Source organism: Mustela nigripes, chromosome 4, assembly GCF_022355385.1.
Source record: "Mustela nigripes isolate SB6536 chromosome 4, MUSNIG.SB6536, whole genome shotgun sequence".
Taxonomy (NCBI): Eukaryota; Metazoa; Chordata; class Mammalia; order Carnivora; family Mustelidae; genus Mustela; species Mustela nigripes.
This window is the reverse complement of record NC_081560.1, coordinates 132,984,925-133,012,501: the sequence shown is the minus strand read 5'-3', so window position 1 is coordinate 133,012,501 and position 27,577 is coordinate 132,984,925. Positions and strand designations below refer to the sequence as shown.

Here is a 27,577-nt window from a genome sequence, read left to right as displayed (position 1 = left end):
TGGAACTATCAGTCCCATCTTCTGGCCTCCGGGAAGGAAGAAGGACTGGTGGTTGAATCATTTGCCAAAGGCCGGTGATTTAATAAATCATGCATATGTAATGAAGCCTCTCTAAAAAACAAAAAAGACAGGGCTTAGAGAGCTGCCAAGTTGGGACTATTTGGAGATGTGTGGAAAATGGCGTACCTGGAGAAGGCATGGAAGCTCCTTACCCTTCCCACGTAATTTGCTCTATACATCCCTTTCATCTGGCTGTCCTGAATTATAAAAGTTAAATCTAACAAGTAAAATGTTCTCGGAGTTCCGTGAGCCACTCTAGCGAATTAATCAAACCCAATGAGGAGGTCATGGGAGCTGATCTATAGCCAGTGGAATTAGAAGTACAAGTAATAACCTGGACTTGCAACTGTTTCTGATGTGGGGTAGAGGACAGTCTTACAGGAATGATTCCTTAACTTGTGGGATCTGATGCTATTCCTGGGTAGGTAGTATCAGAATTAAATCATAGAACATTCATTGGGTATCCAGAGAATTGCTTGTTGTATGGGGAAGCCTCCACTATAACTTAAATTCTGTTATACACCAATGAACATTAGTTGAATTAGAGGTCCATAGTTTTATTTTTCTATATATTTAGGATAACTGACATTTTTAAAGTGTTTTATAATCTGTACAGTGTTGCTTTTAACAGAATTAAGTGTTCCATCATTATATGTTTTATTTTTATTTTAATCTAAAAATTTTCAATTTGGACCCATATGCCACTTAAATCTAAAATCAAGTCAGTTGGAACTAAAATCTAAAATAATATATAATCTATAAAACTGCAGATAAAACATAAAATTCTATACTTCACAAATTTTTCTATTAAAGAGATAAAAGCAAAATCATCTTTTTTTTTCCTTTGTCAGTGTGTCTTTTATTCCCAATGAGTACCACATCTGAAGTCAGAAGTTAACATGAATTATAATATACTATACTGATTGGATCTGTTTTCTTTCAGAGAGCCATATCCTTGAAGATGTCAACAAGTGTATCATAGCATTGAGAGACCAGGATATTGATAATTTAGACCGTGCTGCAGGTGCTATCAGAGGACGGGCAGCAAGAGTTGCTCACATTGTCACAGGTGAAATGGACAGTTATGAGCCAGGAGCTTACACTGAAGGTGTGATGAGAAACGTTAACTTCCTGACAACTACTGGTAAGTCTCAGTCCCCAGTAACAGCTCCACTGTTCCTGATACTTTCTTCCATGTAGCTACCAGTCATACACATGGCAAGCAGATCTCTGCCTGTGTTGCTTGTTTTGAAATGGATTGCTCTCCCATCTGATAGGTCCTTGCATCTTTTGGTTATATGATTTGAAATTTATGTCTAGAAGTAAATGTTTTCATTGGGAAAAATAAGTCTTTTATAAATACATGTGTTATATGAATTACCCACAGGCCTTAGCCACTTGTGAATGTTTATTAATGCCAGAACTATTAAGATAGATAATTAGGCCAGATGTGATAAGTATGTAGTACTTTCCTAATCCCCTTTTAGCTGTATCTTTAGTACCCCCGGGCTTCTGTTTACATTTCTTAAACAGCAAACTTATCCTACATTTCCAGAGAAATGTTCTGTGCCTTCCTTCACAGTCTGTTTGTAAAACAGCATTTTGTTCTTTTACATAATCTTCTTTGATTACTTAAGAAATATAGAATCATGATTTTGTTTTGGTTGCAGCACCCAGGTTAATAATTTCTATATCAGCCAGTAAATGCTTATTTTGAATCACTCTTTAAAATGCATTCTTATCTTTAATGCTATTGATATTTCTCCTTGAAGCTTACAGAAGCATATGAATTCAATGGATTTAGAAAAAAAGTGGATATAATTTGAAAGAGGGCAATCAATTATTTTTAGAAGTCATGGCAAAACCTTTTCCTATGAAAACACATTGTGCTCTGTGAAATCCCCAAGATGAAGTTTTCTTAGTAATTACCTTTTAACACTAGGAGGATGGTGTACCTGTGATTACTAAAATATTAGTAATTCCATAGGTAGGTCATTGATTCTATCTGGAGAATTGTTCCTTAGGTTATGGATAGGGCATATAAAATTTGGACAATATGTACATTGTTTCATGAAAATAGTAGCAGGAATGAGGACGGGTAATTCTGAGGGGACAGGAAAAGGCCTCTTCTTAAAATTAAATGAGTAAGAGAAACATATCAACAGTCAAATAAACCCTCACAAGGGACTAGTCCTGAAGAGGTATACCTCAAGGTAAGCTGAGCAAGATCGTTCTCTGAGTTTGATGTTCTCTGAATTGATGATTAATGTTTTCCTAACATCTTGATACAGAAAATCATTGATGAGTGTTGGCATGTAGTTTTCTCATGATCTCTTTAAAAAAATATTTCTAAAAGAGTGAAACATTAAAGATATGCTAAGGGAAGATGGAGGAGGTGCATCTGTAAGTCTTGATGTTATATTTCTGTAACAATTCCAAAGCCACTGATGTCACAAATAGAGCACACGGTATATCCCATGTGGCACGTACCACATACCATATAACAAGGTATAGCAATATATTTACTTGCTTAATGGAGACAGTTGTGTTATGGGAGTTCTGCATCTCCTTCACAAACCAAATTTAACTGGTATTTCCTTGTTCAAATCAAGTACAGAGTTATCTGATTTTTTTTCCCTACTTTCTGAGAATGGAATTGTAAGTAAAAGAAGAATGCATCAGGGGTTCTCTTTTTAGCCAAATGAAAATTTCCTGCAGGGAACTGAATCAGTCTAGTCTACCGGGATTTTACATATATCTTGCCACTGTCTCAGTTCTGTACTCATATTAGTAATATCTTGTGAACACACTTTTATGGTTATAATGTCTATGAGGTACCAGGTTTATAGGTTTAGATTCCATAGGATAGAGTTTATATCTGCTACAAGCAAAGAAGTAGAAATGAAATTCTAAATTGTCCAGGAGGTAAAGTGTGTTGTGGAACCCTGTTCACAATCAATTCTTGTAATCTGAAATAAGAAAATAAAAATAAGTCAAAGTTATTTACACATTTAATTACAAGTTTGTCAATAGCTTTATGATATATAATGATCTTACACAATAACTAACCAATATGGCTACAAAATTCATTCATTCAGAAGATAAAGAGAAGTCCATTTTCCTCTAATTAGTTGTATGTAACTGTAATTAAAATTCTCCAGGTAAATTATGTCCTGTGCCCCAATATAATAAATATAGAATGATTCTGGGTTATTCTGTCTCATTATTAATGTAATTATAATTTATGACTTTCCAATTTTGTCATTTTAGTTTTTCAGATAATTTTATGGTTTATCTATGGGAAGGGATTTTCATTTTTCTTTTATATGTCTAATTCCAAACTTTTCTCCAGTTTTTCTTGAAATTTATCAAAGGCATACCCCACTAAAGGGAATTCTGAGCAATAAACTAGATGAAAATGCTAATTAGATAGGTTTGATCTTAACCAAAGTTGAAATATGTGAACATTTTCCCTCCCACAGAGATATTGTCTGTGAAAAATACTTCCAACTATTCTGGCCTCCATAATTAAATAACAGAAGATGTTCATCTTTGTTTACATCTGCTCATAACTTGGATTTATTATTTATAAATAGTCATCAAATTAAGTAATTGGAAATGTCATGTTTTGTGTCATGAAGCCTTAATAGTTCACATTTTAGCAAGTCAATGGTCTATGTGGGCTGTTTTTCTTTTCTCTTATACAGTTCTCAGGTCTTGACCCTGCTTCCTGAAAATAACTTAATAAGGAGCTATTGTGAATTGTTTTTATTACTGAGACTTCCTTATCACTGCAAAATTTGCCTTAAAGTACTGTAATCAATGATGAAACCTAAGCCATGCTTATCTAAATCACAGAGTGTTTTTGGAACATTGCACCTTTGATTTTAATCAGACTTTGTGGCTCATTAGCACATTTTCAAGATTTGATGATCTTCTAAGTGTTTTCTCAGCATTAGGAAGCAGAGCTGCCCTGCTACATTTTAGGGATTTGCATTGTTCATAAACCTTAGCAGTTGGTTTTAAGTGAAATGTAGGCAACATCTGGAATGCTACATTTCACTCAACAGAAGCATGATTTTGTAATCTCCATGTGATATTCTGCCCAATTTTTCCCTGTTTTGAAGCTTCTTTATCTGTCAGGAATTCCCAATAGGGGAGAGGAAATATATTAGCTTTTTTCTCTTAAATAACAAACTTTCTCAACTTTAATGTGAAGACTTAGAAGTTATATTCTTAACACCAACTTGAGTTTTTTCATAGTAGGCTGGGGAGAAACCTAAACAAAGAAGGGACTGATAATAGTGTTTTTAGTGTTTTTTTGGTATGTGATTTATGGACTCATCAAATTCAGAAATTAGCAGGCCCTAAAGCATCTGTTGCAAACCACCAAACTCCTCCTGGTTTCAATGTCAGCCAGGCTCACGTACCAAAAGAGAGCAGGCACATACATGAACCTGACCAAGAGGCAGCGTTCACTGCTGGTGACTTGTAGTAAAGGCAAATAAAAGGCAATTCATCAAGTACTTCATCAGGCCCAAACTGGAGAACGTGGACCCAGAATCCTCCCCCTAAGAGAATGGAGAAGGGCCATACGGTTGCAATTTTTCTTCTTGAAGACACATGAGATAGTTGAAAATAATCTTGAACCAACAAATATTTCCAAAACTTCTCTGTAAATTTTTCTTGTGACCAATTTAAACAATAGACTTTTAAAATGGATTTTATCTAAAAATAATTTAAAAAATTTTGATAGCAGCAACTCCTATCAAGTCCCTTTCACTTAATATATATTTTTTTTACATATAAATATCTTACATTTTGTAGCCAGATTAAAACATGTTTATTTACTTTTCTTATGTTGTATCTCTGGTCTATAACCTTAAATAATCCTAAAACAAAATACAAAGGTTTTAGTTTTGGCACTTTTTGCACTCCACAAACCAGCAGAGTTTGAAAATTAGTGGTCCATATACTAGATGTTACTCAATATGATACAAAAGAATTTTTGCATGTCCAGCAGAGTTTTGACCAACATAATTTTATTTTAAGAATTAGTTCCTTATTTTATACATATCACTCACACACACACACACACACACACACACACACACACACACACACATTTAAACCAGATTAATGGCTTATCCTGAAAAAGGGGAGAGTCTGGCAATACTAGGGCAGAGTTTGCCTGGAGCTTAGTGATGTCTTCCTTTGCTTTAAGCCTGGGTCATAGTATCTTACACTGCCTTTCATTATATACCTAGACTGCTTCACTCACTTAATTTATCTGTCTGAGCTTTGTAGGCATTTGAGTGGACCTAGATATGCATTTCTGTGTGTGTGTGTATGTTTGTGTTTTTTCCTAATGGTGGGCCAAAGGCACTTTCTATTCAACGAAGTTTGTCGTTTCACATTTTATTTTCATATTTTATCCATCTTTCAAGAAATAGCTCATATCGCATGTGTTCTAGGAATCTTTCTTTACTCCCTCTGGCAATAGTGAATTCTTCCTGACTTCATGTACTGTAGATTTTAAAGGACTTGCCACTCAGTTGAATCCTTCCGGACAACTATATGCTATTGATGAACTCAGATATACTTACTTGGAAATGATTTTCCTTCAAGTAGAATGTAAGTTATAGAAGAAAAGGAAGCTTGTATGTCTTGCATTTATTTATTTTTCTTTGCATCTCTTCTTGAGTGCGCTGGCTTAAAATAAAACAAAACAGCAAAATGACTCTTGAATTGTGTCTATATGCCTGTACTAATTCTATTCCAGAAGTGAAGAGTCTTTTGTTCTCTACTATCCCTCTAAAATTATACATATTGTCCAACATTTTCTCAAATGCCACCACCTTTTCATGGGAGTTGCTGATTCCCCTTCAGGCAGAAGTAATTGCTCCATTATCTGTGTTACCCTGGATGAGCCTGTCTTTTAGTTAATGCTTATTTCACTTTTCCTTGTGTCATAATCAGTCATTTACATAACAAGTTTCCCTGACTAGATTGTAACATATTTAAAGGCAGACGTCATACTTTATTTTTATATTTCCCAGTGGCATTTTATCCATCTAGAGGTGCCCAAGTCCTTTTACCACTATAAATTTAAAATTCACTACAATATTGTACTGTGATGCATTCTAATACAGTTAAGCAAAAGAACAAGTTATCATTCCAGTTCAGGAAAAGACAAAACAAAACAAAACAAAACTCAAAAACAGTAGACTCTGTAAAAGGCTGGGGCAGAGAAAAGGTCAGGGAAGTGATTCATTACTCTCCAGAGTGAGATATTAGAGTCTTCTGGAAAACTTGGGGTCAGATGTTTAAAAGGTCTTTAACAAGCTTTTGAACAAGAGATCATGACTTTTATATATTCTATTACTTGTAAGAACCATCCTCGAATGGCATCTGGTGAAAGAGCCCACTGAACCTAATTTCACTAATGGTTCTAGCAAATCCCTGTAAGGATTAGCAACCATGCCTTCAAATTCAGAAACTGTTGCTGGTGAACTTCCCTCCCCCAGTAGCAGTTTGAGACAGGAACCCCAGTTAGGTACTGACACCCTTTAACACAGTCAGAGAATTTTTTTTTTTAAGATTTTATTTATTTATTTGTCAGAGAGATAGAGTATAGGCAGACAGAGTGGCAGGCAGAGGCAGAGAGAGAAGCAGGCTCCCTGCGGAGCAAGGAGCCCCACGTGGGACTCAATCCCAGGTCCCTGGGATCATGACCTGAGCTGAAGGCAGTCGTTTAACCGACTGAGCCACCCAGGCATCCCACAGTCAGAGAACATTAACAGGAAGCTTCTATCTGCAGATCACTTGGCTAACCTGGATAAATAAGTGTCTTCATGTTGGTGATGCCAAAATCAGAAGTTAAATGACAACCCAGCCTCTTTACAGAAGAGGGAGATCCCTGGCTTTGGATGTACTTCTGCGGCTGTAGGATATAGGGATCCTGGGCCAGCATTGTGAGTTAAAGAAAGCAGCTACTAGAATTTCTGACTGGAAAACCTGTTTTATGACTAAAGAGAACTGTATTTAAATAGGATCCATATGTAGTTAGTGGGTGGAGGATACTTCTTTATCTTGCCATTTTAATTAATTGGAAATATAAATCTGTCAGGAAAAAAGAAATGCTAAAAAAACTGAAATCTGTATATAGTGGGGATGCAAATGATTTTTTTTTATTAAATTGATTTATTTATTTTCAGAAAAACAGTATTCATTATTTTTTTTTACCACACCCAGTGCTCCATGCAATCCGTGCTCTCTCTAATACCCACCACCTCGTATCCCAACCTCCTACACCCCCGCCACTTCAAACCTCTCAGATTGTTTTTTAGAGTCCATAGTCTCTCATGATTCACCTCCCCTTCCAATTTACCCCAACTCCCTACTCCTCTCTAACACCCCTTGTCCTCCATGATATTTGTTATGCTCCACAAATAAGTGAAACCATATGATAATTGACTCTTTCTGCTTGACTTATTTCACTCAGCATAATCTCTTCCAGTCCCGTCCATGTTGCTACAGAAGTTGGGTATTCATCCTTTCTGATGGAGGCATAATACTCCATAGTGTATATGGACCACATCTTCCTTATCCATTCGTCCGTTGAAGGGCATCTTGGTTCTTTCCATAGTTTGGCGACCGTGGCCACTGCTGCTATAAACATTGGGGTACAGATGGCCCTTCTTTTCACGACATCTGTATCTTTGGGGTATTTTGACCTTTTAGCTAAGGTAAGGTTAGATCCTGAGAAAAGTTCATTGAATAAATAACAAGACAAAACAAAACAAAAAATACTGCTGGTAATAACTTTATTAATAAAAATAATACATTTTGATATGACAGAAATTTTATTACCAAAAGAGGAAATAATATAGAGTGCTTTAAAGTGGATTTCAGAAAATCATAAAAAGGGCCTAAAATATTCTTATTTCTGGGCCATGTAAACTGTGTAACTTTGAGGCTGATATTCCGTGAGTTATGGATATGAAAGGCCTAAAAGGAAAAAGAAGCAGAGAGAGTGGACCTGCTGAGTAGATATTCATCAGAGCAAAGAGGTTCTAGAAGTCTTGTACCTTCTTTAAGTCTAAAACTCCTATGAACAGGCATGTTCTCCAGCCAAGGAAGACATTGTCTGGAAAGAGGAATATGTCACACCTTTCTTTCTCATCTTATTTTCACCTACTTTCAGTAAAAAGACTAGTTTAGATTTATTGTATGGGCCGTTATGTGGTAGATAGGGATAAATGGTACAATAACTCCTATGTAAGAAGATAAGGTGGAAAGTTCCAGTTTCAGCTCTGGATTACAAACAGCAGAATCTACGGCTAACTCAAGTAGAAAAACAGACAAACACAGGAAGTAAGACTACAAGGGATGCTACCTACTGGAATCCAGTCAGTCATCCCAGAGAATTATCATTTCAGGTGCCCTTCCAGCTCTCTCTGAACATTTAATGCCATTTTTGGCCTCTAACATTAAAACACTGGACCCTCCAGATGGTACATTCCTTTGTCACCACATTCCAGGTATTTCCATCAATGGAATAAAAACCTAAAAAAAAAAAAAAAAACAAAAAAAAACACCTTTTGCTTTTGTCTCACTTGCCCTGAATTCAGCTTCCCGAGCAGATGCATCGTACTCCCTCAGAAGAGTTTAAATCATGTGTCCACACCTTACTGTTGGTATGGGGGAGGCGGAGTTGGCAAGTCCTGGGTTTGAGCTTCTGTGGAGATAGTGCTTGGCCTCACACCAAGACCCTCATACAGGCAACTCCCTGGCAAGAGAACAGGCTTTGGAGTCTGTGAGCAAAGGGATGTGGGGGTGTTACAGAGCAGGAGAGGAGGAACATCAACAAGGGAGCAAAAGGACCCAAAGAAGGGAAATTGAGGATTGACTTTACCAAATTAATGTCAGTCATCAGCTGTGTCAGGACAACAGAATCGCTGCTGTAATCACCCAGTTAGGAGCGCTGCCTTTCTGCATCTTGTTGCCAAACCCAATCTTATTGTTGTTTTATAAAATTTAAAGACAAGTATAAAAGCACGCTTTATTCCTAGTAGATGTATTAAATGAGGTATGATGATAGCACTTCACATCTAAGTACGTTCCAGGGCGGATGTGCCTTAGCAGGAAATCTCATGTGAATGTGATTCTGCTGCCAAGAGAGAGGCCATGGTGCATGTACAGGAATCTGTGAAGTCTGGGGGAAAAGTGATGAAAACATTTATCCTTCAATGATTCTTCCTTTGTTCTTTAAAAACAATGGCAAGAAAACAATAATGGATTGTATCCTGTTATTGTTTGCATGTACAGTGAATCTGTATCAAAATATATGTTTTTATTTTAAATCCAAAAGGATGGGGAGTTTGACTTCATTTATTTTATTTAGTTTATTTTTTAAAGATTTTATTTATTTACTTACAGAGAGAGACAGAATACAAGCAGGGGGAGGGGCAGAGGGAGAAGCAGGCTCCCCACCGAGCAGGGAGCCAGATTCAGGACTCGATCCGAGGACCCTGGGATCCCCAGGATCCCAGGACCCTGAGCTGAAGGCAGACATTTAACAACTGAGCCACCCACATGCCCCAACTTCATTTATTTTAAGATCTACTAAGTACTAAACAATTTTTGTAAGAGTACAAACCGGTGTCTTCTAAAATCATAGCGTGTACATAGCCACTGGGAAACAGTAGTGGCAATTTAAGGCCAGAGGGAATCAGAGGCTCTGGAGCCAGAAGCAGTGTTAGGTCCTGTCCAGTAATCCTGAGAGCTACAGGGATGAATACCTTAACACATAAATAACCCACTAAAACACACCAATGTCATAACACAGGAAGCTCTGAGCTAGGTTGTTATCTACTGGGTAATCAGATAATTAAGTCTCCTTATAGGAGAATTACTGTAAATGTTTTGCAAACTGTAGCATAGTATATGTTTTTGTTTTTGTTTTTAATCTATAAAGGTTTTTTTTTTTTTTAAGATTTTATTTATCTGACAGAGATCACAAGAAGGCAGAGAGAGAGGAGGAAGCAGGCTCCCTGCTGAGCAGAGAGCCCGATCCCAGGGTGCCAGGATCATGACCTATGCCGAAGGCAGAGGCTTTAACCCACTGAGCCACCCAGGAGCCCCTTTTTTAAAAAGCTAGACAAGTATCTGTCAGGAGTCTCCTTCCTTCTACTCCAGCTTCAAAGTCAGATTTATGAAACTAATGAAATAACTCCCTGTAGTTGCTACAAATATCTGTTACATGTATTAATAGCCCTCAGTTGTAAAGATAGTTAATTTTACTTTTTTTAGAGATCTTTGTAAATGCCCTGGAAAGTCTGGTTATGTATTTACTGATGTGAGCTGGTAAAAGTTTTATATAATCATATGTAAAACTAAATTTGAGATTCAAGGTCACTGAGACTAGAAAATAAACTGAGGTGGTATGTCTCTCAGATTTTCTTTCCCCTGGCTTTGAAGTGAGCATTAACCATATGAATGTATAAAACAGATTGCCTTTCCTAGGTGTTAAGTAATTGGTGCAGATAGGAGAGCTTGGTTGGCAATAGTTTTAGCTATTTCATCTCCAGCCTCTTTTCCAACTGTCTTTCGTATCAGTTTTTTCCCTGGGATTCTTTAAATGTAGTCCTGGTTATGTGGGCACGGTCGCAATGGACATGATGATATTGCCACATTTCCAGAAAAGAATATGTGTAGCGAGTGAAGATTTAAGCATTTCTAAGGTAAGCAGCATCTATAGCTGTTGGCAGAAGAAGGCAGTATTGCATTTGTATTATTAAACTTTGTGGCTATCAAAGCAAAGGATAAAAAAACCCTATCATTGTAAAGAGAAAAATTATCAGGCCCACGTCTTCGAATGACAGGGCTATCTACAAGCTTTGCTAATAGATGTGACTACTTTCTTCAGTGAAGTCAACAAGTTGTTTATCATGATTGGGTGAGTTAAAGATTATTTCACCTCTTGGTACAAACTGTAAACTTGGGAGAAACTATAAACATATTCTATATCTCAGGATTTTCAGTGGAGGCAGAAGAGATGATTTGACTGAAGGAAGAAAGGGTATTTTCAGTGACAGCTACAGTTGGGAAAACAAGACCGGGAGCAGATCACTGGAATAAACATGGGTCCGTGATCCATTAATCAAGTTAGTGAGGATAGCGATAGTTCAAGAAAAAAAACAAAGACATTAGGCAGCTGGAAATTCTTTCGCACCAGATACCTGTGCTGATTTCTGCTGACATACATTAATATCCCAAGTTAAATTTTCAAGCTATTGGTAATTTGAAACTTCCTCTTTCATCAATTACAGAAGAAAATATTACTGCTTAATAAGCCCACACAGAAGGCTGAGGACATTGGAAAAAGTTTCTTCTAAAATGTATTAGTAACACAGAGTTATCTTGGAAAATGTAATATATTCTGGTGATCATCCACCATTTACTTTTACTGTCTGCCAAAATCTATAGCAGTTAAAGTTAAGTGAACAATTTATATTATAAAATTTCTCTGCTGATATAGGGGTTTTTAAAGATATCATTTATTATAAACACTGCTGGCAGTATTTCTTTAAGATTCCAGATATTCTAAAGTCTATGTTGATTGTAGGTTATAATAATCCAAGAAAGCCTATGTGCATTCTTTCACCACTTCGTTAAAATTCCTATGTAACTAGAAAGAGGAATTAAGAGTATCGATAACAGAAAAACACACACACACACAAACAAACTTGAAGGGAGAAACAGTAAGTTAAAATATTATACTTCTCTTACCATCTCTCCTATTTTATTCTTCTTTATACCAAGTACTTCTTATTATTTGTGTTTATTAATGTATTTATCCTGAGGCACCTGGGTGGCTCATTCAGTTAAGCATCTGCTCAGGTCATGATCCTAGAGTCCTGGGATGGAGTCCTGTATCAGGCTCCCTGCTCTGCGGGGAATCTGTTGCTCTCTCTGCCCCCGCTTCCCAGGCCCCTGCTCATGCTGTTTCTCTCACTCTTTCTGACTCCCTCTCTCTCAAATAAACAAATAAAATCTTAAAAAAAAATCATCCCATATTCATAATTATAATCAAATAATTTTGAGACCAAGATTCAATGTGTTCCCCCATTTTTTTTAATCTGTTTGAAAAGTTAGCAAGAAGGCAGATAGTATATCTATTCCACCTTAGTTCAACAGCTCTTTATAAATGACAGTAAAGGGGCACAGAGAATAAACCCATAGTAACAAACGCAGGTGTGTGAGCTCATCAGGAAAAAAACGAACCCAGTAGATAGAAGGGATACATGCAGATAGAAGAAAGAGAGCAGCAAACCCCTCAATCCAGAATATGCACAAACAGAGATCATCAAAGAGATTAAGGTTCCATCTTGCCTGATGTTGACTGAGCAGCAACACTGGATTCTGGAAAACAATGAAGTGATGGCTTCACATTCAGTGAGCAAATTAATCTGAATTTAGAATACTACATACTTCCAAAGCATGTGGCAAAATAAAAAGCTTTTTGTTATGCGTATGAACCCAGAATTTCTAAGTTGCTCAATTTCTTTTTGAGAAATGACTTGAAAAGACATTCAAGCATGAGGAAAAAACAGGATGAGTAAGAGATGGAAAACTGAAATTGTGAATCTAACTCAGGAATGTAACGGATAAAATGACAAGATGGCAGATCCCTAGTAGGTCTAGAAAGTAACTGATCCAAAATAGAACAGAAAGTCAACAGACTGCAAGACAAAAAAGATTCTGAAAATTATTCAATCAGTCACATGATGAGGAAAATAATTCACTATCCTCGCTAAAACATATTAGTATAGAAATCCCACACAGCAGGTTAGAATATCATGAACCTAACTATAGAATTTTAAAACTTTAAAACTTGATCTGATTGCATTGTTATTGGCTTATATTTAACTATTTATATGTGTTTATTATATATATTTGTCCTGTCTTTTATCATTGTCAAGAAACCAGACTTCTTACATGTAAATATCATCTTCTATGTCTATTATGAATTTATATCTGTATATGTAGGCATAAATTACATGCACACATATACACACATACACGTGTTTATATCCAGTGATAACAATATAGTATATGTAAATATATTTTATTGTATCACTTACTATATTTAATATTATAGTATCTCTATGCACAAGTACATATGCTATATTATATGTAACATAATTATTTTGTGTTTACTAGTCATAGCGTAAAATAGAATTATCTTACAGCATGACTGGGGCATTTTCAGGGGTGTCTGGAAGTCTGGTACTGACTGATGACTATGACAAAGATGATGGACTAGCTAGTAATTTAGAGTGTGTTGGCGTTGGCTTACACAATTGATGGCCTTGTACTTGTTTACTAGTAACATTGCTCAGCTTGGCTATATGACCAGGGGACATAAAAGACTATACTGGAATCTTTGGTCTGAACCCTCCCAAACCCACACTTCCTTGCATACATCTTGATGGTTCATAACCCAGAAAATGAAGTACATTCTGTGCGACTAAGAAAGGACCTTATGTAGATGTGCCTACAAATCTCCAGATCTCCTGCTTTGCTGAATTCTTGAATAAGGTTTATGTGAGGATGTTCTATAGAATTTTCCAAACTCTTTTAATATACAACCTTGGGTGATTATTGCATCATAACTGATTTATCCCCCCCTAAAATGTATTTGAAAATACTAATAAAAAGACAATACACACATACTCACACTCACACACCTAATGTAATCACACAGAATAAGACAATTAGGTTTTGCTGTTAGTAGATTTTCTTTTCTTTTTTGAAAGTCCTCAATAAGCATTCATGATTTGACATTAAGGACCCTGGATTGGTGGATCATCCTTTTTTTTCTGAGGTCTTTTCAAGCACTGAAACCTTAGTGGCTAAACTTTTATTTTATTTGGAATAACTGACTTATACAATATATCTTAATAGTGAATGGACAGGCCTTTCTCATCAGTACTGACTCAGCCTTTCAAGGTTTGCTTCCTCCAGTACTGCCGTCTGTCCACCAAATTACCATTTCATTACCCTGCCTCCTTAAAAACTGAACCATAGCAAACCTTACCCTCTCCATATTAGTTATCTATTGCTGCATTAAAAAAAAAAATTACCCTAACATTTAGCAAATTAAGACAACAAACATTTACTATCTCACCATTTCTGGGAGTCAGGAATCTGGAAGCAGCTTCCCTCAGTGGTTCTGGCTCCGGGGCTCTCATGACGTTGCAGTTCAGCTGTTGGCCAGGGTTGCCCTCACCCGAGTCTCAACCAGGGCTGGAGGATCTCTTTCCAAGCTCATCCACATGGCTGTTGGCAGGAGACTTCAGTTTCCTGCTATGTGGGCTTCTTCCTATGCTGCCTGAGTGTTCTCACAATAAGACACCTGGCTTCGCTCAGAGTGAGCAATCCAAACAAGGGAGAGAATGAGAGAAAGACAGAAGCTAGGGTGGAAAGTAGCCTTCTTGTATAACCTAATTTCTGAGGTGGTATACTATCCATTTTGCTATATTCAATTTGTTAGAAGGGAGCTACTAAATTCGATGATTACTAAGTCACTTGAAGACAGGGTATAAAAAATCAGGATGCAAGGTCATTGGGCCATTTTACAGATTGTTCACCGTAACTTCTAAATGTTTTATGTTCTGGATATGCTCAATTTTTTTTTTTCCCATGTACCTAACCAGACTATATGTTTTTGAGTGTCTGTATCTCTCAACCACCCCCCTACTTTCTGCTTTAACATCTAATTTTGGAGACTAGCAAAGGACCTAGCACACGATAAACACTCAGTAAATTTATGTTAAATAGATGAATAAATAATGAATACACAGCTCACTGAGGACCCATAATAAATTCAATTGATTGACAGAGCAGAATAATATGAAAAAAGCAGTCCTCTCCATGAGTAGTTCATGCTGGATGTTTTTATAGTTTGAGAGACATTGGACACAAGTTCACAAATGTTACTCTAAATGTTACTTTATGTGCGATGATTGGATGAAGAAAGTATTACAAAGAAAATATGAAAATCCAAAGTTCTTGACTTAGGTTTCCCAAAATATAATTGTAAAAGTCTCTTAAAACTATATGGACCCCATCTCCTCAACTGCTAACACCTACAGTGTTAATGCACATCACTTAACTTATTATATTTAAATCTGCATAATTTTTCTATATTCTAGACTTGATATGTGCTGCTAGATTTACTATCTACCTGATTTCAAATTCTCAAAATCCTACATAAATCCTGATTCTGATAATTTTATCTTCAACATTGCTTTCACTTCCCAAAATATTATTTTTATGATGCAGGTTTATCAGTGTGTCTTTTCTTCAAATTAAGATCATTTTGAAGAGAAAAACATTTTAAAAATTGAAGTTACAATAGCACAAGAAAGAGCAAAGGATATTTTTTGCCAGATCCTTAGCAGCTCAACCTTATTCTATTTTTGAAACATACTGCTATTACATACGCTTAAGGAACACAATAATACAAGACACATGGTGCATTTTATACGAAAAGAAAAGCAGAGAAAGTCCAAATCATCCGATCCATCTGAGATTGTAGTGACGGCATTCATTTAAAGATTTTTTTTTTCTTTTTAGAAGCAGTAATTCTTTTAGAGAATCAAAAAGGGATCAAGGACAAGCAATAAATATGTCGAGTCATTTTAATGCCAGTTTTATATTTTTAAATGTGAAAAGCAAGTTTGAGAGCATCGCTTTATATCAAACCTATACAGTTTTTATTTTGAAATAAATATTTCACACAACTGTCATAGCAAAGATATTTGGAGGGACTCTTTAAAACATACAAGTGATCAAATTAGCTTTCAATAACTTCATGTATCTCTGAGATGCTTCCTGGCACATGCTGATTTGAACAAACCAGTGATTTCTAACTTTTTGTGAAAGCTGCATGTTATCACACATATCTCTTGTGACCTATCAAGGGCTAATAAACTCTTACTCGAATGTGTGTACCTGATACAATGATAAGATGCCATTTAGAACTTTATTAAAGGAAGGGAAAAAAGATAGAAGATTATACAAATAAATGATATAAACGAAGACCCTCATGTTAAGAAGAATGCATAGTTTAAAATGTATCTTAGAATCTAACCTAGAAAGCTTTTCTTTGTCCTTCTAGGAAAGTACATAGCAGTTTAAAAAATTCAGTATCATTTGATCTTGGATAATCCCATATTTTAAATCAAACTTTATGATAATTTTGTTACTTGGTTTTCATACTCAAATACTCTCCTGGATGTTCTTTTCAGTTATTAGGAACATCTATCTCCCACAGGAAAATGGGAGAAGACTGCACTTAGAAGTGCTGTCCTTCCTGTAACAAAGACATAGGAGATGAGCAAGAAACCTTCTGCTTGGAGCTTCCTCTTATACAGGCAGGAGAAGGAAACCCCTATTTCTTGTCTGTAGATAGTGACAAGTATAAAACTATATGATGAAAGGAATGAGAAACTGACTAAGACTTTAAAGAAAAATAGCAAAAAGGGTTTTCACATATCAGCATAGTGTTCCAAAAGTCTTTAAAAATTGGGAGGGAGACAAACCATAAGTGACTCTTAATCTCACAAAACAAACTGAGGGTTGCTGGGGGGAGGGGGTTTGGGATAAGGGGGTGGGATTATGGACATTGGGGAGGGTATGTGCTTTGGTGAGTGCTGTGAAGTGTGTAAACCTGGTGATTCACAGACCTCTACCCCTGGGGATAAAAATATATGTTTATAAAAAATAAAAAATTAAAAAAAAATGCTGACCATGACATAAGATGATAATGCTAATGTACATTAAAATGAGAGCACAATGGCATATGATTAGATCAGAACTAGGAAATCTCTTAACATTTCTTTGTGCCACAGTGATGCACAAACAGTACACCTATCAGGTGATGAATGGAGAAAAAAATAAATAAGACAAAATTCCTCCTTTCTTTTAGAAGCATAAATGCTTTGGGGGAAAATGAAGAGGAAAGCATAATGCAAAATGCAACAGAGATGTACAATATCTTGTTCTTGATGGTGCATACTTCATGATACTCAAATTATAGGAAATTGATAAAACTACTCTGGAACTAAATAAGCACTAACTTATTTATGAGCTCTATGACACAGTTACAGGAGACCATTAATCCCCGATCTTCTCAGATAATTATGAGGCCTAATTTGGATATCACCAGCTTTTTTTTTTAATTCATTACTATAAAAATAGAGTTTAATCAATTTAAAAATTTTATCTTTAACCAAAACCCTTCCATGTATTCCATCTCCATCCATAATAATGAAAGAGAAAACATTAGACTTCAAACCATGAAAGTAAGTGCAACTTTACCTCTTCTGCTCTTGTTTTACTACCTCTTATTTACCAGCATTTATCTGTAAAGAGCCTGCAAATTTGTATCCAAGATTTTAGTAAATAAGTATAGAGATGAAATATTATCTTCTCTGCCATTTTGGGGTCAGAATATAATCAAATATTAAGCTTCTTTTTCTTGTGTTTTTCAGTCAAAACTTATTTGGTATTTACTTACTAGGAGGATATAGCATTAAGCTAAGTGCTGAAAATTAGAACACGATCCAAATCTTCCAGGTGTTTAACTATGATTGAATTAAAAAGCAGGATTATTTTATGATACAAATTAAGAATACATTAAGGGGGGCTAAATGCATAATATTAAAAAAAATAGAGAATAATGAAAGTACTATAGGTTTTATATGTCAGAGAAGACCACATGGAGGAAATAGGGACAAAAATATGAGGCTCAACATTATTTAAATTAAAGGGGTAAGTACACTCTTGCTGAAAAGGATGTCAAAATAATTGTATTACATTACAATGTAATTAGAGACAGAATTATACTGAACATAATTTAATTATCTTTTGATTGAGAAGATACTTCAGCATCTTGTAATGTTTCAAAATCATCCTTAGAGTATTGTGCCCTTAGGGAAAAGTAAGTAGAAAATTAAGTACATTTCCATGATAAAACAGGGAGTTTATGCTGACAATAAGTTATAGGTAAGACTGGAGAGCTGATGACACTTGTCCCAGTTTTTAATGGAGTAAGTATATCTCTCCTTATCTCTTGTACTGATGACAACCACAACCTTGGAAGTAATAAATAAAACAAATCATGGGCAAACTCTCAAAAGTAATAGTAGACTTGAGAGGAAACCAGAACTTAAAGAAGGACCTCATACAATGGTAAGTTCTCTGAATTCTTTTTTTTCTTCCATATTTCCTGGCTTAGACTCTTGGACAATCTGAATCTGGGAAGTTTGCCCCAGGAACAGACAAGCTCCAAGAGAAGTCCATTTTCTCAGGCCAAAGGATAGACATGTGGGAGTAAGGGTAGGGGATGAAACCCTGTTCATTCTTTCAGTCCTCTGTGAGGCGGCAGTACTTCTGGAAAATGACCAAGGGAAAAGACAAAACGCAAATTACTAATATCAGGAATGGAAGGGAACACAAACCACAGACATTAAAATAGTAATAATAAAATACTACAAACAACTATGTGCACATAAATTTGATGAACTAGATGAAATGGACCTTGAATCCTTGAAGGATGCAAACATTTAAATGTCATTGAGCAGATCATAACAAGTGCTGAAAAGGATGAGAAGGAATTGGAATCCTCATACACTATGGGAATGTAAAATGGTAAGGCAACTTTGGAAAATAGTCAATTTAAAAGCAGTGAAACATGTTATTTACCATATGGTCCAGCAATTCCATTCTTAAGTACATATCCAAGAGACATGAAAACTTGTTTGTACAAAAACTCATACATGAATACTCATATCAACATTAATCATAATAGCTTAAAAGTGGAAACAGCCCAATATTTTCCAGTTGATAAAATGATAAATAAAATGTGATATGCGGAGTGCCTGGGTGGCTTAGTCAGTTCAGCCTTTGGCTCAGGTCATGATCTCAGAGTCCTAGGGTTGAGCCTGGCATTTGGTTCCCTGATCAGCCAGAAGCCTGCTTCTCCCTCTGCCCCTCCCCCTGCTCATGCTCTCTCTCTCTCTCTCCCAAATAAATAAATAAATAGCTTAAATAAAACATAATATGTGCATGCAATGAGATATAATTCAGCTGTAAAGAAAATGAAGTACTATTACATGCTACAATAAGGATGAACCTTGAAAACTATGCTAAGTGAAAGAAACCAAACACTATAGACCTTGTGATTCCATTAGTATTCAGTGTTATTTCATATGAGACAATAGATAAATATATAGGCACAAAAAGTAGATTAGTGGTTATGTAAGGAGAATGGGGAGATTTGGGAGCGATCAATAGGAGATACACTGTTTCTTTTGGGGATTATAAAGATGTTTTAAAATTAACTGTGGTGATAGATGCATAGCTCTGTGAAATTACCCCCAAACATTTGAATTGTACCCTTTACATGGGTGAATTATATGGTATGTCAGCTATATCTTAATAAAGCTGTTGAAAAAAAGTGAAAAAGGAAAGGATGTTCTGAGTACACTGTATCCATTAAAGAAATTTAATTTGTAGTTTAAAACTTCCAACAAATAAAACTCCAGGCCTTGTGAAGTATCCCTAACATTTAATTAAGAAATAACATTAATTACATTTCTAGAAAATAAAAAAAAAAGGATGGAGCACATCCCAACTCATGTTATTAGCCCAACAATACCCCAATAGTGAAATTAAATAAGGAAATCACAAAACAAAATTACAGACCAATATCTCTAATGAACATAGATGTGAAAATCCACAACATATTAAGAAATCTAACTCACCAGTATCTAAAAAGAATAATAACCATATGACCAAGTACAGTTTATTACAGAGAGGCAAGGCTAGCTCAACATTTGAAAATCAAACATTGTAATCTATAATATTAATAGACTAAAGAAGAAAAAATCATATAATATCAAAGATGAAGTAAAGGTTTTCAACAAAGTTCAAATTTAATTGCAGATAAAAATTCTCTATAGTGGGAATAGTGGGAGTAAGGGTGGGGAACTTCCCTAACTGGATAAAGGGCATCTACCATAAAACCTATGGCTAACATCATAGTTAACTGTAGAAGAATGAATGCTTTCTTCCTAACATCAGAAACAAGACAAGGATATTTCCTTCACTATTTTTCTTACACATTGCATCGAGTCCTCAACAGTGCAATAAGGCAAGAGAAAGAAAGAAGAAGTATATAGATTGGAAAGGAAAAAAGTAAAAAGTTTCCATAAGCAGGTAACATGATTATGAATTTTAAGACATTCACACGCACACACAAAAGGATCATAGAACTAGTTCACTAAAGATAAGTGACTTCAGTAAGGCCAGAGGAACAAGGTAAATCTGCAAAGATCAACAGTAAGGTTATATAGTAGCAAAGGACAACTGGGAACCAAAATTATAAAAGAATATCAGTTATCATTGATTTGAAAATGAAATACTTGGGAATAAATCTAGAGAAATATGTGCTGCATATATGTGCAGCAAATTACAAAATGCTTATCATGGAAATCAAAGAAGACCCAAATAAATGGAACAACATATCATGTTCAATTATGAGCAGACTCAATATAGTTAAGATAACAATTCTCCTCAAATTGATTTATACATATATTACAAAGCTAGTCAAAAACCTAGTGGACTTTTTCCAAGCTATAGACAAGCTGATTATAAAATGTATATGGGAAAGCGAAGAAACCAGACTAGCTAAAATTATTTGAAAAAGAACAAAGTTGGAGGATCCATCTTACCTGATTTTGAGACATACTATAAAACTCGAGTGATTAAGAGAGGCATTTGCAAAATAGTAAGTACAGAGGTCAGTGGGACAGTTTGGAGAATCCAGAAATCAAGTGATTCTTGACCAAAGCATAAAGACAATTCACTGAAGAAATTCAACAAATAATGGTGCTGGAACAATTGGTCTATACCTTATATCATTTACAAAAATTAACTCAAATTTGATGATAGACTTAAAGTAAAATAGAAAAATTAAAATGATAAAACTCTTAAAACAAAGGATAACTCTTATGACATTAGTTAGCTACATCAAAATGTGACATACCAAAAAAAATTGATAATTTGGATTTCATCAGAAGTAAAAAAAAAAAAAATTGTCTCTATGAAAGACCCACTCTTAAGGGAATGAAATCACAAACCATAGATCAGGAAAGAATTTTTGCATATAAAGTAACCTACCTAAAAGAGTTACAGCTAGAATATATTAAGAAGTCCCAACATCCAAAAAGAAAAAATGATACTCTGTTCTACTGTGTGTGTGTGTGTGTGTGTGTGTGTGTGTGTTCGCACATGCACATGCATGCACACACTGATGCTATTTTGTTCTGGAGATTAAGAGAGAAATAGCATTCACAGGGTTTACAGTGTATCAAAAGTAGTTCTAGGTGATTTACATTTGTCATCATATTTAATACAGGTACCAGACCTATAGCATGATATTATTTTCATTTTAAATTTAAAAAATCTAAGAATTTGATTTAGTAACTTTTTCAGTGTGACTCAGATAAATGGTGGATCCAAGAAATTATGGCTTTCTACCATAAAACAGGTGTGGTACCAAAACTGGCAAAAAAACACAGTAGCCAATGACTACCCTAAAATGAGTTTCTTACATACTGGGTCTTCCATAATGTATGGACAATTAGTTGTTACATTCATTTTTTAAATTTATAGGCCACTCAGCTGAATTTGCTTTATCATGGCTTTCAGGTCTGTTTGATGATAAACTCCACTTCAGAACCGAACCTGTCCAGTATATGCTCATGCCTGGGCATGGCTGTCTATTTGATAATTCATTCAAAAGGATATTAGCTGTAAATGTCTGAGGCTGGCTGACTTTTTGGTAGTTCCATATTGGGAGTGATTACCATCAATTATGCTTTGAATTACACCACATTTTCTGCTGCCGTGCTTCTTCATTCAACAAATATTTATGAGTCCTCTTGTGCTTGTAGCACTATGCTGGGTGCTGAGATGCCACTAAGAAAAAGCATATGTCCTTTAAGCGTATGGCATTAAGATCACACAGCTAATTTGGAGAGGAGAGATAACCAACCTGCAACGACTATTCATACTGAGGGGCAATTAAGTCTTAAAGGAATAAGGTGCAGAATGTCTTCCCAGAGCACATGAAATATAAAGGTAATTCCAAATAAGCTGAGAAAGTTACCAGAGTGAAGAGGATGGTAACAGAGGAGGGAATTTTCAATGATGGACTTACCATGAAATACAGACTCCCAGTTTAATTACCTCGTACGGACTCCCAGTTTAATTACCTCTAACTATATTCTTGCAAATATTTAAAATTCAGCTGACCTATTCTCAAACTCAAGTTGAAAGTATTGCTGTAATTCAGATTTTCAAAGACCTTTGGACTCATTTTTGATATTTCAAGGTAGTTTCGAAGAGTGTGCTTTATAAAATAGAAGAAAACAGGGCTTGATATCTCTGTAGTCTTGTGTCAGAAGCCAGTGCCACAGTTTCTTTCTTGATACTGATTACCAACGGATTTTTATTTTTTAAACGTTCACAGTATATTTACTAATGTCATAGAGACTCCCATATAGATAAATGGATGATTATTTTTCTCACTATTCACATTTCTATGCCTTTCACTTTTCTTTTTATTCCTCTTCCCTCTTCTCAGTGTCATAGCAAAACAAAACAAAAACGCTTCCTAAAATATTCCTTTAAAACCAATTTTCATCTCCTCAGATTTCAAGTCAGTGATCCTTTTCCCTTGTTACAGAAACTGTCTCTGTGTTGACTCACCTCCAGATCCTCCTCCCTGATTTTTTTTTTTTTTTTCCTGAATCAATCTCTAAAATCTAGAGGAAAACAAAGTGAAACAAATAGGATATCTTACTCTTGCTTGGTTGCTCCCTTAGCAGGATGAGTGGACAGACTGACCAGCTGTCTGTCCTAATTTATGTGGATAACGTCAATTCCATGTTCATTTCTTCTTGGTAGAAAAATGCACCAGCTCATTTCTCTGCAGTTCTCCCTCAGGCAAAAGCTACCACTCGATTCTCTGGGTATGAAAAAGACAAAAACAAGACAACAATATTTTATTTTTGTGCATTTCAACAGATGTCTGCTTCAACACAGTGAATTGTGCAACCAACAGGCAAAGGAATACTTGTGAATATAGTATATTAAAAATATGTATTTGAACTTATGAATTTGCAATTGTACCCATTTTTGTGAGCCCTAAGACAGTCACTAGTTTTATAACAGAAAGGACTCTGATACCATAGCAGTGACAATTAGGAAAGTACCAAACAATATCTGTCCTTCACCTTAAAATATAACTTTTTCCAAACATTAAAAATATTTTTATCAAGGAACTTTTAGTGATACTGAGAAATATTCAGAGTATATAATTTTTTAAAGACTTTATTTATTTTAGAAAGAGAGCACGTGTACAGACACCCATGTGTAAGTCTGAGGGAGAGGCAGAGAGAGAGGGAAAGAGAGAGAGAATCCAAAACAGACTTCACACTGAGTATGGAGCCCCATGCAGGGTGCTGAGATGCCACTAACCATTGAGCCCCTCCATGGGGCTCAATGATAGGATCCTGAGATCATGACCTGAGCTGAAACCAAGAGTTGGAAGCTCAGCCAACTGAACCACCCAGGTGTCTCAGAGTATATTACTAAGGGACATAAATCAAGATACAAAAATACAGAAGCAAATGCAATAATTTTTAAGACTATAACTGATTTTTTAAATATCAATATTTATTCATAATGAAATATAAAAAAATATAATAATAATAATAATAATTTTAAAAATAAGCACCCATTTACCTATAGCTCAGCTTAAGAAATAGAACTTTCTCTATATTATAGAAGCCCCTGTGCTTCTGTAGGTTTTGTGGGATATGAACATAGCCCATAACAATATGTTGTTTAACTAATATATTTTTGAGATTTATAAAGGAGTATCATACTATAAACATCTTTATGCAACTGGCTTTTTATTTATAAATTCATCCCCATCTTCACAGTTGTAACAAGTCCAGTGAAACTTGAGAGTGAGATTCTCTTCTGTCTCAATTAGGGGAAATTCATGACAGGCTGCTTAGCCACATAGAATGATACATTTTGTTATACAGTCCTTTTCATTCCAAAGTATACACTGTTTTCAGACAAATGGGTGTGGATGAGTGGAAGTCCCCACTGCAATGCAATACTGAAAACTACTGTTTTCCTCCATCTTTTACACCCTATTTGCTGTGTTTATGCCCTAGTGCAAGTCTTCTTCCTTCATTATGAATTTTCATGCTTGAGTACCTCTATCTTCCTTTCAGATTTGGTTTAGTCGGATGTTTACCAATTTGCTGTACATATTTTTTCTATGCTTTGACCACAATTACTCACTATGTATGTTCCCTCTTTATTAATGGGCTCCATGTTATAGATTGGTCTATGAAATTAGGTATTATTAGAGGATAGGCCCTAAGATCTCAAGCTATATATGCCTGAACCTTCATTCTGGTCCTATTAGAACCTTGTTACCTACTAAGTATAATGGAATATCCCTTACATTTGTCACTTTCTCTCTTGCATACTTATATTATACTCAGGTTTAAAAGCTCAACCAAGTGGCATCTGCTCTAGGAATCTTTAACTAAGTCAATTGAAATCCTCCATATCTTATTCTTATTTTCTATTACAGCATTCCATTCTTCCTTCATGATACTTATATGAAAATGACAGTGATGATATCTATTGTTATCTCTTAGTAATATTAACATTTGATTCCATATTGAACTTATATATTGAATTGCATATAATAGGAAACCACTAAATGTTTGCTAAGTTGAATTGAATTTGTATTATTTGTGTAATAAAATGATTTAGCTTTTCAGACCTTTTCTTGGGGGGGTACAAAACAGTGTATGACAGGTATTTAAGATATTAAGAACATAGATCATGAACTTACTGAAAGGAAATACAAGGTGATGAAAGTAAGAGGATTTCACACACATATTTAGGAAACATCACCTTATACATCTCACCTGGCTGCAAAATTGTCTTGACATCCCCACACCAGAGCTACCATTTACTAAATATGGCAGCATACAGATTTTGTGTGTTTGTTTGTTTGTTTGTTTGTTTTGGTAATTATCGACAATGTATTCAGACTGTCAACCATCTACCTATGGCATACCATAAATCTAACTTAGATTTTTGAGTTTTATAGCTTTTGATCACAGAGAAGGTTATGAATCTTACCAAGCACCAACTTCTTAAAAGGTCTTGGCTGAATTTAAAACAAGATTTCTGTGTTTGCAACATTGACTCATAGATATTTCCTGAAAGGTAGTTGTTATTTAACAGTAAGCACTCAGAAATCGGATTGCTGATTCAAATCTCAACTTCACTTCATGCTGTTCTGCCACCTTGGGCAAGTTACGTAACTTCCCCCAGACTCACTTTCCTCTTCTGAAAAATCAAGGAAAATAAGAGTACCAAACTCATGGATTGTTGTAACTTGTACATATTAAATGAGATAGCAGGGCACGTGGAACACAGTAAATTCTCCATAAATAAGAACTGATATTGGAGTGGTTGTGATTATCACATCCTCAAGAGGATTAATTTTCAGATATGTGCCCTTATTTGTAGAAGATTTCTGTTACAAATGGGAAATGCATTGTTGGTCCTTTGTACAAAATCAAATTATTTTTTTAATTTTCATAGAAAATAATGATTTTTTACAAAGAATTTGGCACAGTATATTAATTCATGTTTACTTGAGTAATCACTAAAGAATGGCTGTTTACTATTGAGTTATCAAAGGGTTGTTATCCAGGCAGTTTTATCTTTAATGAAACTCCGAAATCTTTCCCACAGGGTCTTGAGGAGTCCTTCTGTGGATAGATGGGCTTTGTTTTCTTGTAGAGTACACTAAGTAAAATCTCAAAAGAAGAAACATGTAAATACTGTTAAATTTAGGATACTCAAAGACCAAACACAATCCTCCAACTTTTGTTTAATATGTAAATAAGCCAATCACCCATTGAAATCTCTTGAGAGGGCATTGATTCTTTCATCTGTTGCCGTGAAATGAGGGAAAAATAAATATTTTCCAATTGACTCCTCAGCAATTTCTCTACCACGCATTTGTTTGTCAGTAGTTTCTTTCCATTTCCCATCCTTTTTCAATAAGAGTGAGAATCTCTCCCTTCCTTCCTTCCTTCCTTCCTTCCTTCCCCTTTTGCCTAGAGCTGCTTTTTGAGTTATTCTCTATTCATGACAAAGAGGCAGGAATTATCTTTCTTGTCCTCATTCAGGTAAATTTGTTCAACACTCAATTCCTTGATGGGAAAGAAAGCACATTAAAAAAAAAAATAAAAAGATTTTATTTATTTGACACAGAGGAAGACAGAGAGAGGGGGAATACAAGAAGAGGGAGAAACAGTCTCCCTCCGGAGCCGGGAGCCTAATGTGGAGCTCGGTCTCAAGACCCTGGGGTCATGATCTGAGCCAAAGGCAGATGCTTAATGACTGAGCCACCCACAGAACCAAGAAAGCACATTTTTAAGCTTTGCATTTTGTTTGTGGACAAAAGCTAAAAAGTATAATCAAAGTTTCTCTCTTTCTCAGAGAAAATTGAATGCTTCAATTATTTGCTTGAGCAATAACAGGAGAAAGACCACAGCCTCCTTTCTGTCTCTGCCCTAAATCTTTCTTCCATGGTTCTTGACCCCACGTACAACCCTATGGGTCTTTTAGGGGAGCAGCTAAGAATACTTACTGCAGAGCCAATTAAATCACTTTGAACTATTTCACACACACAAAAGGGATATTGCAGTTACCTGGACAGAATGCTCTCGACAAAACACCCAATTTATGTCTGCTAGCTAGGGCAGTTTACACTAAAAACAGAGTAATTCTACACTGAATCTTACAATGCCAAACCACCAGTGTTGTATATTGTTGTGGTAGAGGAACATGGCATCCTGGGGAGTTGAAAAATATGAGTAATTGTCCACTCAGGGCCTCCTCATTTGACCATTGTCAATGTAGAAATGATCTCTATGGAAAAGATTTCTTTAAAGATCATTTTGACAATGCAATTTTCTTAAGATTGCAACTATTCCAAAACAGAAGTTAGTGCAGTTCTGGAATTTGTGAATGGTTCTCAAAAGAATAACCTACCTTTTCTATCACAAGCCCCTGTGTGATTTCTTTTCTCTCTCTAGATATATAAGTTGTCTATTGCTGAGTAACAGTATGACTACAGAGCTATTAGCTTCAAACAATATACATTTAATATTCTATAGTTTTTGTGGGTCAGAAATCCAGACAAAGCTTAGCTGGATCCACTTCTTAGAATCTTACAAAGCAGAAGTCAAGCTGTCAGACAGGACTGTGGCCTTATCTGAGATATGACTAAGGAAAGATTCTCTTTCAAGCTCATTCAGCCTGT

General features: G+C 35.5%; 1 protein-coding gene across 2 annotated transcripts in view; it reads left to right on the top strand.

The window, feature by feature from the left end:
* The window catches only part of CTNNA3 (catenin alpha 3), a 1,804,468-nt gene that overhangs the window by 1,379,431 nt on the left and 397,460 nt on the right, over positions 1 to 27,577 (top strand). For both annotated transcript variants that reach the window (XM_059397521.1, XM_059397522.1), the window contains one exon: positions 1,004 to 1,204. In XM_059397521.1, the coding sequence (XP_059253504.1) occupies positions 1,004 to 1,204 (201 nt within the window). The remainder of the gene's footprint in view (positions 1 to 1,003; positions 1,205 to 27,577) is intronic.